The 18,203-nt window shown below is 39.9% G+C and overlaps 1 protein-coding gene across 1 annotated transcript in view; it reads right to left on the bottom strand.

Moving 5' to 3' along the window:
* DNAH10 (dynein axonemal heavy chain 10) overlaps positions 1-18,203 on the bottom strand; it is a 172,643-nt gene that overhangs the window by 54,992 nt on the left and 99,448 nt on the right. Inside the window, exons 41-46 of the mRNA XM_069081604.1 lie at positions 15,660-15,876; positions 14,403-14,522; positions 4,140-4,285; positions 2,429-2,581; positions 1,330-1,590; positions 962-1,134 (exon numbers count right to left, since the gene is read on the bottom strand). Coding sequence (XP_068937705.1) covers positions 962-1,134; positions 1,330-1,590; positions 2,429-2,581; positions 4,140-4,285; positions 14,403-14,522; positions 15,660-15,876 — 1,070 coding nt within the window. The remainder of the gene's footprint in view (positions 1-961; positions 1,135-1,329; positions 1,591-2,428; positions 2,582-4,139; positions 4,286-14,402; positions 14,523-15,659; positions 15,877-18,203) is intronic.

The following is an 18,203-nucleotide window of genomic DNA, read 5'->3' as shown; positions in this document are numbered from 1 at the left end:
TACACACTCCTCTTTCTGCTCAATTCTTAGGTTGTGTATTTCTCTGCCATGAACTAAAAGGCAAAAACAAAAGCTAATAGGGAGTCATTTGGTTAACTAGCATTTATTAGGCTCCTACTATGTATAGCCATCAGACACTATGCTAAGAGCTGGGGATACTAAGAAAGTATTTAAAACCCCAAAATCCATATCCAGAGAAAGAATTACGGAGTCTGAATGCAGAGTGAAGCCTACAATTTGCTCTCTCTCTTTTTGGTTTTGTTTCTTCTTTCTAGTCGTTCATTCCATTGGTTATAATTCTTCATTGCAGCATGACTAATATGAAAATATACTTAACATGCATGTATATGTAGAGCCTATGTCAGACTGTCATCTTGGGGAGGGGGAGAAAATTTGGAACTCAAAAGCTTTTGGAAGTGAATGTTATAAACTAAAAATTAATTACTTAATTAATTTGTAAACCCCAACAAGGGTGATGATATGTTAAAAAATTATGCACAAACAAAACACAGACTGAATAAATTGGAGATAATCAACTGCATTAAGGGGCTGCATTAAGATAAAAGAGAATTGGGAAGAAGGGGGCAGAAGAGGAGGAGGAGAAGGAAGAGGAGGGAGGAAGAGAAGGATTATTTCAGACACAGGAAACTGTCAGTAAAAATGCTCAGAGTCAGGAGACAGAATAAAGAGAGAGATCAAGGAGACCAGTGTTGCTGTATGGAAGAAGATGTGGAGAGGAGCAGGGTGTGAGATGAGTGGAAATGTAAGAAGGGGTGAGATTATGGAAGGCTTTACACACCAAACGGAAGGGTGAATACATTTGATCCTGAAGGTGAGGTAATGGGAAGCCACAGGAGCTTGTGGAATGGGGGAGGAAGGGATATGGTGACCCCCTCCCTCAAAGAGGAGCTGGTGGTTTCACACCAGGGCACCAGGTGCAAGTGGGACTACGCAAGCTTACCGCTCTGGGTTGGTGAGCACAAGGCCATTGAACACTCGTGAGAGATCCCGAAGGTTGAAGATGTAATGAAACTTGGAGGGCGTGGGTGGAAGGTCCTGGACAATCATTTGGTAAAGCAGCAGTGTGCAGGAGGTCATCAGGTCACTCACCGCAGCGATCCCCTCCGAGAACACCTACAAAGTGAAACCACCTCAAGTACCTAGATGGCCTGATGGAGGAGGAAGAAGAAGTGAAGGAGTGGTGCCAGGCAGCTGGGTGGTAGGAGGGGGCAGCTCATCAGAGAGCCCTTTGAAGGCTATAATTTAACTCATCACAAGTTATGGTCAAATAATACTTGAGCTTCAGTTTCTGATTCCCGTTCGAATTACCTTGGTATGGCCTTTCAAGATGGAGGAATAAATTAAACGCAAAGACTCTTCGGAAGGAAATGGCACGTTGAAAACATTGAAGAGAGAAATAAATCTTGGATCAACTTCGTTCCTACCCCCTCCAGCCTTTCCCATTGCAGCGATGAATCCCAGATCTCGAAGGACTTTACAATTCATCTCCTTCCCACGGTCATACAGGAAACCCTTCTCCAAAAGGAGCTTCAGCAGAGCAATTGGCTGCTGCGTGCCATACTCATCAACCTTGTTTTTTAGAAGAAAAGAATTAATTAACTGATCAATCAACAAGCATTTATTATATGCCACACTTACTATGTGCCACACACTGCGCTGGTCCTTGGAGATGGAAACTCAAAAACAAAACAGTCCCTGCCCTCAAGAAGCTAATAATCTATCACAGAAGATACATTGTCATAGATCTTGGTTGTGTACTCACTCTATCAGGGAAATAGAATTTTTCCAAAATGGGTTCCCGTATAATTTTAAATGCTAGACAGGGCAGGGATGTACTGGTAAATGCTTAACAGATCTCTCAGGAAAAAAACGTGCACAGAACATATTTTAAGTTTGATTTGCCTTATTAATATTTTCTCAATAATTTTTTTAAGTCTATGAAATCAGCCAAGCAAGCCCTGATTTGAAGCATTTACTGATTTCCAAGATGTAAGTGATCACTCTGAAAATCAGCCTTCCTGATCTGAGCTAGCACCAGCACACTCCTACACAAGCTTTGCCAAAGAAGCCAAACCCAGTAATATTTTTACTGTGTATAATAAAGGTCCCCCTCCTTTAGGCAATTAGGACCTTGTAGGTCTAAATTTTTAGGGTAGGAACTGTGCCTATATTCAGGAAGCAAGCAAAGAAGGAAGGAAAGGCAAAGAATTACTATTTGAAGTCGCAGAAGAGTTTGAATTCACTTATTGATGCATTGTTATTCAATTTGACCACTATTCTTCTTTAAGAAAGAAAACAATACATAGATTAAAAAAAAACAAAACTAGTAACCATTCTGGGGTTTCCAAATGAGAATACACACTTCATGAAGGCTATTGGCACATTCTCAATGAAATCCTCAAGTTACCTTGGGCATATTCATATCATCCATGAACACCAGGAGACGTTTCCCCATTGGTGGTCCATAAGTGTCTTTAGTTCTCTTCTCAACATTTGCCTCCAAATTCCTTTGAATATCCATGGACGTGGTCCGGGAGGAAAAATTAACAATGAGCACAATCTGAATTTGTCAGAGATAGGAAAGTATTGGGATTTAGTGTGACGAGTCAACCACAAAAATTTGAACAAGAGTTTCAATCTATTCTATTAATTTAACAATTTTCAAACTTAAACTTTTTTCAACTCACTGAAAATGTGTATCAAAACAACCTCACTGGCAGCTAGGTGGCACAGTGAGGAAAGCCCTGGCCCTGGAGTCAGGGGGACCTGAGTTCCCTTCCAGCCTCAGACCCTTAACACCCACACACAAAAAAACTAGCTGTGTAACCTCAGGCAAGTTACTTAAACCCAATTGCCCTCCAAAAGGCAGGGGGGGGGGGACAAAACAAAACCTCATTGTGCTTTAAGGCATGAGTCATACCTTTTCCCTGAAAGAGGTAGGTTATTGTCTCCAATCTGCAAATAAGCCAGTTTTTACATATGGGCCTTGGAAGCAGTATAGTCAAGTCAATTAAAAAAACATTAATTAAATACCTACTATGCAAAAGGAACTGTGGTATCCACTAAGGAGATCAAGATAAAAACAAATCAGTCCTTGTCCTCAAGGAGTTGACATTCTACTTTAATGAAAAGAGAAATGGAAGAGTCAAGATAACTCTTCTCAGCCTAGTCATATTTTTACAAGATTACCAGTATCCATGAGTACTAAACATGGCAGACTCTGCCATCCCTGCATATGGCTGTAACCTCCTCTCATTCTATCTCTCCCTATACCTCACCCTGGCTAAACCTATTTTCTGTCCTCTCCATGACCTCCAGTCCCCATACCTTTAAGTACTTTCTCAGGTCCAGCTCACAATTACTCCCATTCTCCACCTTTTCTGCTCCTACTCACATGATGCTGAACAGAACTGAAAGAAGTCTCACAACCATGCTTACTGAGTGCACTATAAATTTTGTTATTGTTGGGGAGAAGTGAGTAGAAACTGCTGAGTGGGAAGAGAAAAGATGTGGCTGAACCTGGGCAACAATCCCTGCATTCCAAAGGTGGTAGGCTGGGAAGGAGGGAGTACTTTTTTTCCCCTTTAGCTTTACCTCCTACCTCAAACCAATTCCCAGACAGGCCAAAAAAAAAAAAAGCCATCATCAGCAAAGAATGAAGTGAGGTCCTCTCCTAAGAGGCAGGGGGGAGGAGGTATGGGTGGTTTGAGAAAAAAAAGAGAAGGCTTAGGATGATTTCTGTGCGGAGTGTGACATAGAGTCAGTCAGGGAAAAGTAAGAGGAAAGTCAAACAGCAGTGACATTTAGATAACATCAATTTGTATTTGATTCAGTCAGTACAGTTCTGTGACTTCTCCCAGGAAATTCAGTAGCATGCAAAAGAGCAGCAGAAAAGACTCATATAGAAGGGTGGAGAGGCAAAGATTTATAAAAGGGATAGTATGAATACTTTAAAAGGAAGGAAAAGGCAAAATGTATAAAAGAATTAGAAATAACAGATTAAGGAACTAATATGTGATCAAATGAGTTAAATAAGTTGCAAAGCCTTTTTTATTTTTTTATAAATACTAAAGAGCTAAAGAACTATTGGTTGTTATTAATTAAGCACAAACACTTACATTGAGGTCTTGGTTCAGATGCTTTAGGAAGTTCTGAGTAGTGGCTGTCTTAGAGGTACCAGATTCACCCACAAAAATAACAGGATGTTTAATTTTAACCATTTGTTCCAGCAACCAGGTTGTGCGGGTGGTATCCACTGTGTGAACTATGAAACATTTAAGAATTCATTTAAAATGCAATGGATTGAATATATGGCAACCTAGAGTTGATTTACTGGAGTCCAAAAGACCTTGACAACCTCCTCTAATTCAGATATATAACTTGGGCTCTGGGCTCCACTAAGTTCTAGAACTGACTGTTTTCAATTGCATTGGTCACTCAGATTTTAATCTTGACTGATCACTGAGAATCCAGATGGACTTTCAAAATGTACAGCATGCTGAAATCCAAATGAATAAAACAGAACAATTTGAGGAATGCTTATTTGTTCCATAAAAGTATTTATCACCTAGCTCTCCTCCAAATAAGTAGCAATAGTGCCTCGACCCTACAATCCAAATTCCCAAATGGATGTGGCTCATCAATGTTAATATTTTCATCCAATGAATCATCCAGATCACAGCCAGTCCATACCCATTCATCTGATTGAACTCCTGTCCATGTCCCACCATTCGTTCAAACCCAACATGCTGAAGGGCTTTCTCAACTTCTCCAGGCATCTAGAAGATGCCAGTATGGTATTCTGGCTGTCCATAAGCCATCCCTCACCCTTGCTGTGTGGCCAGCCCCTTTTCTCTTCCTCTCCTCCATCTCCCTGTCCCATCCTTCCCTCCCATTCTTCAGCAGCCTAACCTCATGTAATGGTAATGGGAATTTGAAGATCTTCCCTGTCCCTTAATAAGGCTAAGGGAATTTGAAGTTCTTCCCTGCCCCCTAATAGGTTGAATATAATTACATGAAGCCTGTGGTGAGAGGAGTTTAGGGTGGAGAAGAGCCCACAGGAAGCTGGGAGTCAGAGCAGTTAGAGTTGGATGGAGGAAAAGATGTACCCAGGCAGACAGCTAGGCTTGTGAGTGTTGGTTTGTGGGAAGGCTAAAGGATGATATGGCTCTCTGTGCTGTTCTAGTGTATTAACTACTTTGCTACTATGATGGATTCAACTTTCTGGTTTTTGACCAGGCTTTTATAAGGGCAGAAGTTCACCCCCATACTGAGAAGAAAGCAAAAGAACCATGGGGATCAAACAAAGTTCAGGGAGATAATGAGAATTTCACTCAGCAGGAGATTACTGATATAGTAAGTGAATTCACCCAGAGAATGGGAGAATCATTAGTGTCTTAGATGGTGAAAATCAGTGATGAAGGGGCCAGAGGAGTATGGGTAGACAGAGTGGATTGTTTGAAATTTATAGGTATTTGTCAGAATCCTTTTGTTCAGCAAGCTTTTAGAGATTTTCACATGCAAGGAGGTAATAATACAACCAATCTGTCAGCTTTAGCTGCTGATGGATGCAATAAAATGTATCCTATTGATTCTATGTGGCTTACTGGAGACAGACCCTGAAATTTACTTAGGGACTATATGAGAAAGTTGAAGGAAGAAATAATGAAAACTGCTATCATGGCTGGAGATGCAGATATCATGATATCCCCTTAGCAGTTTCTCATTGAAATATCATAGTGAAAAGAGCTTATAAGCACCTACTTCTGACTCTACTAATTGGTGAAATAGAGCACCTTCTTTTAGAGGTGTTGGATAAGATTTCACAGCTAAGTGACTTGGCGAAATAGGAAAAAGATAAATTTCCTTGAGAGAGAATAGTAAATAGCTAGTAGATTCAAAGTCAGAATAGACTGACAAGAAAAGAATTGTTTATTGCTTTATTGAGAGCAGGGGTAGTTTTGGAAGAATTTATGGTATTCCAATTAATGAACTATACAAATGTATCAAGAAAAGGCGCTTGATGTTAGACAAAATAGAGAAGTGAGAACTGCCCCTACAGATCTTCCTGAACCATTGTATCCAAGTTTGTCACACCTTCGGGAAGACTCAGATTAAAGAAAGTACTGGGACAGGTGGAAGTAGTCAATATGCTGGATTTATGGCATTTCATCAAGCCATTAAAACAGAACAAGGAGGATAGTGTCATATATTCTACTGCAAATGAGGCTATGACAGTGAGTTCATGTACTCCAGAAGCACAGCTGACCCTGTATTTGTTTCTTTTTGGCTTTACGTCTGTTAAACTTGTTTGCCAGATTCGTTTCCTGCAGGCTTAGTATCCTCCACCTGCAGATGCCTGATCACTTAAGCTGGATGTCACCCCTGTCCACTACTATGATGTGTCAACTCTAGACCTGGCATTGACCAAGCTCCAGAAGCTAGCTAAAGAGCCAACCTCTTAAATGGGACCTCCTGGACCTGGCGTCAACCAAGCTCCAGATGCCAGCTAAAGAACTAACCTCTTGAATCAGACCTCTTAGGGCAGGGACAGCTTTACATCCAACTTCAGCAGTAAGTAGCTGTGGAGAAGAGACCTTAGCACCTTACCCCAAGATTTTGAGCCCCATTCTTTGCGTAGGGAATGATGGGATGCTTTTGCCCAAGCCCCCACCCTAAGATATTGTTTTATGTGATTATTTCCTGTTATCACTGTTATATTGTTGTAAAGTTCTGTTGACAAAATTACCCCTAAACTCCCATTAACCTAAGTATTGAAATATATTGTTAATGTACTTTTGCTAAGTAAGGGAAATTATCTTGGGGCCGAACGTAATGGTAATGAGAATTTGAAGATCTTCCCTGTCCCTTAATAAGCCTAAAGGAATTTGAAGACCTTCACTGATTTGTAGAGCTTCCCTGCCCCCTAATAGGCTGAATGTAATCACATGGAGCCCGTGGTTGGAGGAGTTTACTGAAGGGTGGAGCAGAGCCCACAGGAAACTGGGAGTCAGAGCAGTTGGAGACAGAGGGTAGAGAGGACATCCCCAGGCAGACAGCTAGGCTTGTGAGTGTTGGTTTGTAGGAAGGCTAAAGGATAATGTGGCTCTCTGTGTTGTTCTGGTGTATTCACTTCTTTGCTACTATGATGGATTCAGATTTCTGGTTTTGGGATTCAGTTTTCTGGTGTCTGAACACATGTTTTGCTTCTGTCTTCTATATGGAAAGTATCTTATATTTCATAATTGAGAACTATGCCGGCATATTTACAGTCGCCATCGGTACTGTGAATATTGTGTTGGCACTACACTTCACACCCTCCATGATGTGCCTCTCCATTGCCCTCAGGGTCATGTTTCATTTCAGTGCTTTGAAGACCCTGGTATTCCATGCCTTGCTGCTGCCTGTTTAATATTGACATTAAAAATAATCTCTGGTTCAATTTTACAATTTTACTTGCACAATTCTTAGAAAAACAACTATTCCATAAAGAGAGTTACACTGGGCACCATTAAAAAAAAACAATTCTAAAGACTTCTGGTCTCTAGTTCTGGTTTACTCCATTCATTCCCATTATCACTGGATAGCACAATGGAAACATAGCTCCTACACTTTTCAAAGATGGCAGGAACCAAGGGATATAGAGAGGCTAGCCAGAGAGGTGCCCAGTGGGAACCCCACCACCACTACCATATTTTTCTGTTTTGTCCCTTCTCCTGTGATGCTGAGAATGATGGTACCTGGCTGACAAATATAAGGCACAAAGACACCACTGCCTCAAAGAATTTGTCCTTTAATAAAAAGTGATAGGCCGGGAAGGCGCGGTGCAGCCAGCAGACACAGAGGCAGGCCTGGAAGGCACGGCCTGCAAGGGCAGGTCCAGAAGGGGCCTAATCAACTTGGAGGGCAAGTCTTCCCACCAACCACTACCAGGCCTAAAGGGCTGGGACTGAAAAGAGCAAGGTAAGAAGAAAATACAGGGGCCCCTGTTCAGGACAGCAAACACTCCTGGGGCTACCACTTCATAGCCCAGACATTTTTTAAAAAGCCCCTTTCAGGACCTTCAAAGACCAAGATGACAGAGTGAACCCCACTTGCTCCAAACCCCGCCCCTGACCCTGAAAACATGATAACTCTTGCCCCAGGGCAAAACCCTCTACAGTAAAGGCTTGGGATCCTAGAGGAAGGGCATGGCTAGGACCCTGCCTCAAAATGGGTAGAAAGCAGACTACAAAGACAAAGACTCTAGAGTCCTACTATCCTCAGAGGGAGGAACCAAACTCAGAGGGAGACAATGTGGACTCCACACCCAAAGCTGAAACTTCAACAGGGAATGGGTCCCAAGCACAGAAGGCTCTCCTAGATGAGATCAAAAGGAACTTTGAAAATAAAATGAGAGAGATAGAAGACAAAATGAATCATTCTCTCAAAACCAAAATAGCAGAATTAGAAAAACATTATAATGAGGAAAACATCTCTCTAAAAAGAAAAGTATATGATATGGAAAAGGAGCTCCAAAAATTAACCAAGGAAAATGATTTGCTAAAAACTAGAATTAACCAAATGGAAACAAATAACTCTATGAGGAACCAAGAATTAGTCAAGCAAAACAAGAATTAAAAATTAGAAAAAGAGGTAAAATACCTCAAAGAAAAAATAACTGACCTGGAAAACAGATCCAGGAGAGATAATCTGAGAATTATAGGCCTACCAGAAAATCATGATGAAAAAATGAGCCTGGACAACATTCTCCAAGAGCTCGTTAAGGAAAACTGCCCTGAGATACTAGAACCTGGCAGTAAAATAGAAATCGAGAGAATCTAGAGACACCTGCTAAAAGAGATCCCAAACTGAAAAGTCCTCAAAATGTTGTGGCCAAACTCCAGAACTACCAGATAAAAGAGAAAATACTTCAAGCAGCCAGAAAGAAACAATTCAAATATCGAGGGTCCACAGTGAGGATTGCACAGGATTTGGCAGCCTCTACACTGAAAGATCAGAGGCAGTGGAATACAATTTTCTGGAAGGCAAAAGAGCTCGGGTTACAACCAAGGATCACATACCCAGTGAGACTGAGCATATTCTTCCAGGCAAAGAGATGGTCATTCAACAATATAACAGAGTTCCAGACCTTCTTGATAAAAAAGCCAGAACTCAATGGAAAATTCAACCTCCAATTACAAGATGCAACAGTGACTTAGAAAGGTAAACCAGGAGAACACACACACACCCTGCTATTTGATAAGAGAAAACTGGTTATAGACAAGTAAAGGGTATGAGTATAAAATACACAAAATGACGATTTAAAAAAATCTTATTAAGGGCTACAAAGGGACTGCAATGGAAGAAAGGGAATGGATGAAATAGAAAAGGGTAAATTATGCCACACATAGAGGCATAAAAACTGTATAGCAGAGGAAAAAAAAGGGAGGGAGTTGGGAAGCATATGAGCTTTTCCCTCATTGGTTCTGGTACAAGGAGGGAATAACAACCAGTTAAGCATAGGACTATATGGAGAAGAAATGCAAAAAATATCATTTTAGAGGGAAAGAGGGGAGGGAGAGTAGCTTCGCATGAGATTTGTTCCTGTCACTCTTGGTGCGAAGAAGAAATAACATACTTCATTAAGTATAAAAATATCCTTCAGGCAGTAGGAGGGGAAAAGGGTTATGAAAGGGGGGTAGGAGTGGTTTGTAGGGAGGGAAGAAGTAAGGGGAAAGGGGAGGAAAAGGGAGGGGGTCTGATAAGGGAACACAGGGAGGCAGTGGTCAAAAGAAAAACTATTGGGGGGAAGGGAGAAGGCAGGGAAAATATGAACATTAACAGGGGTGGGAATAGGATGGAGGGAAAGAAACAGATAACAATCATAACTATAAATGTGAATGGAATGAACTCTCCCATAAAATGGAGATGGATAACAGAATGGATTAGAAATCATAATCCTACAATATGCTGTTTACTAAAAACACATCTGAAACAGAGGGATACACACAAGGTAAAGGTAAAAGGTTGGAGTAAAATATATCATGCCTCAGCTAAAGTAAAAAAAATCAGGGGCAGCAATCCTTATCTCAGATAAAGCAAAAGCAAAAATTGACCTAATTAAAAGAGATAAGGAAGGAAACTATATCCTGCTAAAAGGCACCATTGAGAATGAAGCAATATCATTACTTAACATATATGCACCAAGTGGTGTAGCATCCAAATTCCTAGAGGAGAAGGTAAAGGAATTAGAGGAAGAAATAGATAGAAAAACTATACTAGTGGGAGACCTTAATCTCCCCCTCTCTGAACTTGATAAATCCTACCTCAAAATAAACAAGAAAGAAGTTAAGGAGGTGAACAGGATTTTAGAGAGGATAGGTATGGTAGATCTCTGGAGAAATCTGAACATGGATAAAAAGGAATATACTTTCTTCTCAGCAGTTCATGGCACATACTCAAAAATTTACCATGTTCTAGGGCATAAAAACCTCATAATTCTATGCAGTAAGGCAGAAATATTAAATGCATCCTTCTCAGATCATGATGCAATAAAAATTATATGCAATAAAGGGCCAGGAAAAGACAGACTAAAAACTAATTGGAAATTAAACAATTTAATCCTAAAAAATGAGTGGGTCAAACAAGAAATTATAGAAACAATCAGTAATTTCATTCAAGAATGATAATAATGAGACAACATACCAAAATTTGTGGGATACATTAAAGGCAGTTCTTAGGGGAAGTTTTATATCCCTGAGTGCATAAATGATTAAATTAGAGAAAAGGGAGCTCAACGAATTGGGCATGCAATTAAAAAACCTAGAAAAAGAACAAATTCAAAATCCCCAATTAAATACTAAATTAAAAATATTGAAAATCAAAGGAGAGATTAATAAAATAAAAAATTATTTGAATTAATAAATAAAACCAAGAGCTGGTTTTATGAAAAAAAAACAACAAAATTGATAGACCCTTAGTCAATATGATAAAAAAAAAAAAGAAAGAAAGAAGAAAACCAAATCATGAGTATCAAAAATGAAAAGGGTGAATCTACCTCTAATGAAGAGGAAATCAAAACAATAATCAGGAATTATTTTTCCCAATTGTATGCACATAAATTTGACAATCTTAGGGAAATGGATGAATATTTACAAACATACAAATTGCCCAGATTAACTGAAGAGGAAGTAAATTACTTAAATAATACCATCTCAGAGAAAGAAATTGAACAAGCCATCAGTCAACTCCCTAGGAAAAAATCTCCAGGGCCAGATGGATTCACTAGTGAATTCTATCAAACATTTACAGAACAATTGATTCCAATACTCTACAAACTATTTGGGAAAATTAGTGAAGAAGGAGTCCTACCAAATTCTTTTTATGACACAAATATGGTACTGATACCTAAATCAGGAAGAGATAAAATAGAGAAAGAAAACTATAGACCAATCTCCCTCATGAATATAGATGCAAAAATTCTAAATAAAATACTAGCAAAAAGACTACAGCAACTTATCTCAAGAATAATACACTTTGATCAGGTAGGATTTATTCCAGGAATGCAAGGATGGTTTAATATTAGGAAAACCATCAGTATAATTGATCATATCAACAATAAAACTAGCAGAAACCACGTGATCATCTCAATAGATGCAGAAAAGGCTTTTGACAAAATACAACATCCATTCCTATTAAAAAACATTAGAAAGCATAGAAATAAACGGAGCCTTCCTTAAAATAATAGGTAACATCTATTTAAAGCCATCAGCAAGTATTCTATGTAATGGGGAGAAGCTAGAAGCACTTCCCATAAGATCAGGGGTGAAAAAAGGGTGTCCACTATCACCCCTCTTATTCAATCCGGTACTAGAAATGTTAGCAGTAGCAATTAGAGAAGAAAAAGAAATCAAAGGAATCAAATTAGGCAAAGAAGAGACCAAGCTATCACTCTTTGCAGATGATGTGATGATATACTTAGAGAATCCTAGAGAATCAAGTAAAAAACTACTTGAGACAATAAATAAATCTGGCAAAGTTGCAGGATATAAAATAAACCCACATAAATCCTCAGCATTCCTATATATTTCCAATGAAATTCAACAGCAAGAGATAGAAAGAGAAATCCCATTTAAAGTTACTGTAGATATTATAAAATATTTGGGAATCTACCTGCCAAAACAAACCCAGGACCTATATGACCACAACTACAAAACATTTTTCACACAAATAAAGTCAGATCTAACTAATTGGAAAAATATCAATTGCTCATGGCTGGGTCGAGCTAATATAATAAAAATGACAATTTTACCTAAATTAAATTATATATTTAGTGCCATACCAATTAATTTACCAAAAAACTACTTTATAGAGCTAGAAAAAAATAGTAACAAAATTCATTTGGAAGAATAAAAGGTCCAGAATATCAAGGGAATTAATGAAAAGAAATGCTAGGGAAGGTGGACTGGCTATATCAGATTTCAATCTGTATAATAAAGCAGCAGTCATCAAAACTACTTGGTACTGGCTGAAGAATAGAGGAGTGGATCAGTGGAATAGATTAGGCACACGAGATTCAGAAGTCAATGACTATAGTAATCTATTGTTTGATAAACCCCCAGACCCTGGTTTTGGGGATAAGAACTCACTATTTGACAAAAACTGCTGGGAAAACTGGAATATAGTATGGCAGAAACTGGGCATAGACCATTATCTAACACCATATACCAAAATCAAGTCTAAATGGGTGCATGATCTAGGTATAAAGGTTGATACCATAAGCAGTCTCCTAAAACAAGGAATAGTTTACCTATCAGACTTGTGGAGAGGGAAAGACTTTATGACTAAACAAGAATTAGAGAACATTATAAAATGTAAAATGGATAATTTTGACTACATGAAATTGAAAAGCTTCTGTACAAACAAAGCCAATGTAACCAAGATTAAGAGGGAGGTGGGAAATTGGGAAATAATCTTTACAACCTATGTCTCTGACAAAGGACTCATTTCTAAAATATACAGAGAATTGAGTCAAATTTATAAGAATACAAGTCATTCCCCAATTGATAAATGGTCAAAGGATATGAACAGGCAGTTTTCAGAGAAAGAAATTAAAGCTATCTATAAGCACATGAAGAAATGCTCTATTCACTATTGATTAGAGAAATGCAAATCAAAACAACTCTGAGGTACCACATCTCACCAGTCAGATTGGCTAAGATGACAAAACAGGAAAGTGACAAATGCTGGAGAGGCATTGGCAAATTGGAACACTAATGCATTGTTGGTGGAGTTGTGAACTGATCCAGCCTTTCTGGAGAGCAATCTGGAATTATGCCCAAAGGGCTATAAATACTTTCATACCCTTTGATCCAGCAATACCACTCCTAGGGTTATATCCCAAAGAGATCATAGAAATGGGAGAAAGACCCATATGTACAAAAATGTTTATAGCAGCTCTTTTTGTGGTAGCAAAGAATTGGAAATTAAGGGGGTGTCCATCAATTGGGGAATGGCTGAACAAGTTGTGGTATATGCATGTTATGGAATACTATTGTGCTATAAGAAACGAGGGGCAGACATTCTTCATATTTACCTGGAGAGGCTTAAAAGAACTGATGCTGAGTGAGAAGAGTAGAACCAAGAGAAATTTGTACACAATTACAGACACAACGTATGTGTTATGACCAACTTTGATAGACTGGACTCTTCTCAGCAATGCAGTGATATAAGTCAATCCCAAAAGACTCATGATGGAGAGAAATATGTGCATCCAGAGAAAAAACTAGAAAGAACTAAATTTATATCCAGGTGGAAGCAAAATACCTGATCTTTTTCCTTTTCTTGTTTGGTTTTATGTCCTCTTTACCTTTTTTCATTCCAGCTGGTACAATCCGTCTTTTATAACCTGACTAATGTATAATGTGAAAGTACTTACAGATCCTATACTTGACTATATGCCACCATGAGGGGGGGGAAGGGGAGGGAAGGGGACAAAATGTGAAACTCAAGGAATTGTGGAATTGAATCCTGTAAACTAAAAGGAAACAAACAAATTAATTTTAAAAAATTAAAAAATATATATAGGAAAAAAAATAAAAAATAAAAAGTGATAACCAGGGGCAGTCAGGTGGCACCAAGGCTAGAGCACTGGCCCTGGAGTCAGGAGGTCCTGAATTCAAATCCAGTCTCAGACACTTAGTAGCTGTGTGAACCTGGGCAAGTCACTTAATCCCAATTGCCTCCAAAATGAAATGATAACCATTTGGGAGTCATTACTAAACCAAACTCACCACAATTTCTGTTGAGCAAATCTCTGAAAGGAATTCACAAGTATGCCTTTCTCTCCCACCTTAAACAGAATAATTAAATATTCTCATGCTAATTCTATTCTCACTTACCCAGGATGTCAATAAATTTCTGTGCTGGGTTATGAATGTATTCAGGAACTAATTTACTCCATGGGAGCCACCTCTTCCGTTTGCCATCAAAATGAAAGTCATACAGTGTCGGAAGCTGACCTAAAACAAACAGCATATAGTTCAGCTACAAAACATTGAAATTCAAGTTCCAGCACTTGTTGGAAATGGAGTCAAATACAGCTGGCAAAAATTATTCATTCTCACAAGCCACTGTAAGATCATCTAAAAATCACTTTGGATTTCAAAAGTGCCAGATAAGTTGTGAATCTTCATCAGTAAAAAGAGTTTCTACCACAAGAGTTTCCAAACAAGGAAATTATAGGTCTCTGAATGAAGACAAAGAGGGGCCCAGACCCCATTCCAAGAAGATATGCAAGTTCAAATCTTCTAGAAAAAAAAATACACCTCAATGAATAGAAGCCCTCAGATGAGACATCTTTTTGCATGGGTAGAATGAAAAATTTTAATACAGTGGTTACAATGGTTTCCTGCAGGTTTTTCTTGCAAAGCTCCACTTTGCATTTTTCCATGGAAATGCTATGCAAAGACCCACATGCTTGGAAACTTTGGTGTTGTAAAAACAAAAGATTATAAATAAAAAAATTATTTATAAAAGAGAAAAAAATATGCCTAGCTATGTAATGGGACAGAAGGAAGTTACTGTGCAGCTCAAAGACACAGCTAGGTAAAGGATGAAGAAGAAATATACCCAAATTGACAGGAAGATGAAAAGTTCAAATGGCCACTGAAGACTAAATAAGTACCTTGGCTAAATTAACTGATCAATCAATCCACAATCACTTACTAAGCAGTCCATGAGTCTAACGTGTGCAAGGCGCTAGGCGTAAAGAGACAAAAGGGAAATGATCTCTGCCCAAGTCTTCAGACTGGGGAAGGGGAGGAAGAGTTCAACATAAAACCTGGAATTTACTTACTACAATTACACAATCCACAGTCAAACTTTTTTTTTTTTTTGGTTAAGATCTGTGATTTCATCAGTGTGAGGAACTTAAATACTCCCTGACAAAGATTGCCAACCGTTCTGTGACTCACAGTCTTTTTGAGCAAAGCCTCAGACGCTGAAAGGTTAAGTGGCAAGTGCCCTGGGTCCCCCAGCCAGAGTGTGTTAACAGCTGGGGTCCCCCTGACTCCAAGGCTGCAGAACTCTCTCCACTATGCCGCAAATAACATCAATTCCACATATAGGATAATGGGGCCAAACCAGCCAGTACCAACCTGGCAGTTCACCAGGTCTGGCCCAGACTTCCTCCTCTTCTACAGTTGACATGGAGGAAACCCGTTTGACGCATTCATCAAATTTCAGTCTGCCATCATCCAGGAGAGAGGCCCCCAAAGAGCAGTAGAGAGCTTCCAAGAAGTAGCATTCCAAGAGTTCAGATTCTTCTATTTCTGTCTCGAGCAAGGCATCCAACATCTTGGTTAACTGAGTCACCTAGTGTGCAGAATAAGGGAGAGCACATGATTCAGAATTCTAGGCCCAGGTGATCAGCTCCAGCTACACATCAAGAAAGCAAGCTTTCAGGAACGACCTGCAATGGGACAATCGATGTGCTGAAGAGACAGAGGAAAAAAACACCTCTGACCTAAGGGGCTCACATTCTATTGAGGGAAATGGCCCACACATATATGAGTAAATAAAAATATATACATGGCAATTTGAAGGGGAAAACACTAGTGGGTGAAGGGTCAGGAAAGGCCTCTTGAACTAGGTGGAGTGAGAAGCAAGGGTTCTAAGAAATGGAGGTGAGGAAGGAGGGTGCCCCAGATATGAGAGATAGCCAGTACAGAGATGAAGATGGGAGATGAAAGGTCATGTGTATGGAGAAGGACTCTTGAATAACAGTTGATCTAGACTTTACAAAGCATGAAAAAGAATAATGTAGAATAAGGACCAAAAGATAGGTTGGGTCGAGGTTGTGAAGGATTCTGAATGCCAAGCAGAAGAGTTTGTCATTGAGCCTACAGAAAATAGGGAGCCACTTGAGGTTTGGGGATAAGGGAAGGACGTACTCAGACCTATGTCTTAGAAAGCTAATTTTGGCAGCTGTGTGGAAGATGGATCAGAGAGGGAAGAGTTGAGCTTCCCAATGGTGCAGGCCTGGACATCTTGGCATCCGGACCATTTGATGCTGTTCATCACCTTCCTCCTGGATATCTATCCTCTCCCCTCTAGGACATGTCCTTTCCTAGATCTCCTGCTATCCATTCACTGAATACTGCTCAATGACTCTAGGGGTTCTTTGTCTTGGTCACATCCATCAAGTCTGTCCCCTAGGCTATGTCCTGCCCCCTGGTTTAGTGATCCCATCGTCTCCCATGGGCTCAATTACAATGATTCCCAGATTGACAGATACAGTCCTAATCCATGTTGCCAACTGCCTCTTGGACATCTCAAATTGGATTCCCCGTAGGAATCTCAAAACTAAACATGGCCAAAACAGAACTCATTATCATGGCCCAAAATTGTCCCTCCTTCACTACAATAACCTCCCACCTCATTTCTCTTCCTCAGGTCTCTTTCCAATTTCTCTGCTACTTGTGAGGGTGCTGTGATCCTCCCAGTCACAGGCACAAAAACTCAGTGTTATCTTTAGTGTTATCCTAACGGCACAGCTATGTGGTATAGAGGCCACAAGGTGGTGCACCAAGCTGGAGGCAGCAAGACCTGAGTTCGAATCCTACCTTAGACACATAATAGTTGTGTGATCCTGGGCTAATCGCTTAACCTGTATTTGTTTCAGTTTCCTCTCCTGTAAAAGGGGGGTGATAACAGCACCTGCCTCACAGGTTTGTTGTGAGGATAAAATCATACTTGTAAAGTGCTTTGTTGGCCTTAAAGTACAACATAAAAGCTATTACTGCTATCATTATTATTATCTTCCTTGACTTCTATTCACTCGTGCCTGACCCATACATCCAATCTGTTGTCAAATACCATCATTTTTACTTTGACACCATCCTAAGTATGTCCCCTTCTCTCTGCTCATGCAGCCCCAAGTCCTTGGCACATGCCCTTCTCGCCTCTTGCCTAAACTACTACAATAACCTCCCACCTCATTTCCCTTCCTCAGGTCTCTTCCCACTCCAGTTCATCCTCCATTCAGCCACCAAAGTGATTTTCCTAAAATTCAAGTGTGATCATGTCACCTTCCCTACTCAATAAACTTCTCTAGCCCCCTATTACCTCCAGGATCAAATGTAATCCCAATCTGGACTCTTTCTACCCTTCCAGTCTTCTTGTACGCTACCTCCCTTGATGTGCTCTGTGCTGCAGCCACACTGATCTATTTTCTATTCCTCATTCAAGACAACCCATAACGTCTATCCCCTTGGATTAGCACTTGCTGGCCCTCATGACCGGAATGCTCTCCCTCTTCACCTCCACTTTCCTTCAAGTCTCCCCTCAAACTCCACCTTCTGCAGGAGACTTTTGCTGGTCTTCCCTAATCCCAGCTACAGCTTTCTCTCTGAGATTTGTAGTTACGTCACTTTCAGTTCATGTCTGACTCTTGTGATAGTAATGGAATATAAAGATTCCCCTGTATTGGCTTGGTTTTCAAATTGATTGTGTTAAAACCCAGAGCTTGTTAATCCCACCTGTGGGATGGACTTGTTGGCGTGAAAAGAGAGTTCTGAACTGGGAAGAGCTGGTGATGTAGATTTGGAGAGACACAGGAGAGAGGCAGAAGAACTTTTTGGAAGCAGCACCCTCGTGGAGGCAGGTCTCAAAAGTCCAGGGCAATTCAAAGTGGCCCTCAG

This window comes from Petaurus breviceps, unplaced genomic scaffold (genome assembly GCF_028583685.1).
Source record: "Petaurus breviceps papuanus isolate PSGF00001 unplaced genomic scaffold, PetGlider_PUasm1.0 99, whole genome shotgun sequence".
In the NCBI taxonomy this organism is placed as follows: domain Eukaryota; kingdom Metazoa; phylum Chordata; class Mammalia; order Diprotodontia; family Petauridae; genus Petaurus; species Petaurus breviceps.
Note: the sequence above shows the minus strand (reverse complement) of the source record. Positions and strands in the feature narration are given on the sequence as shown.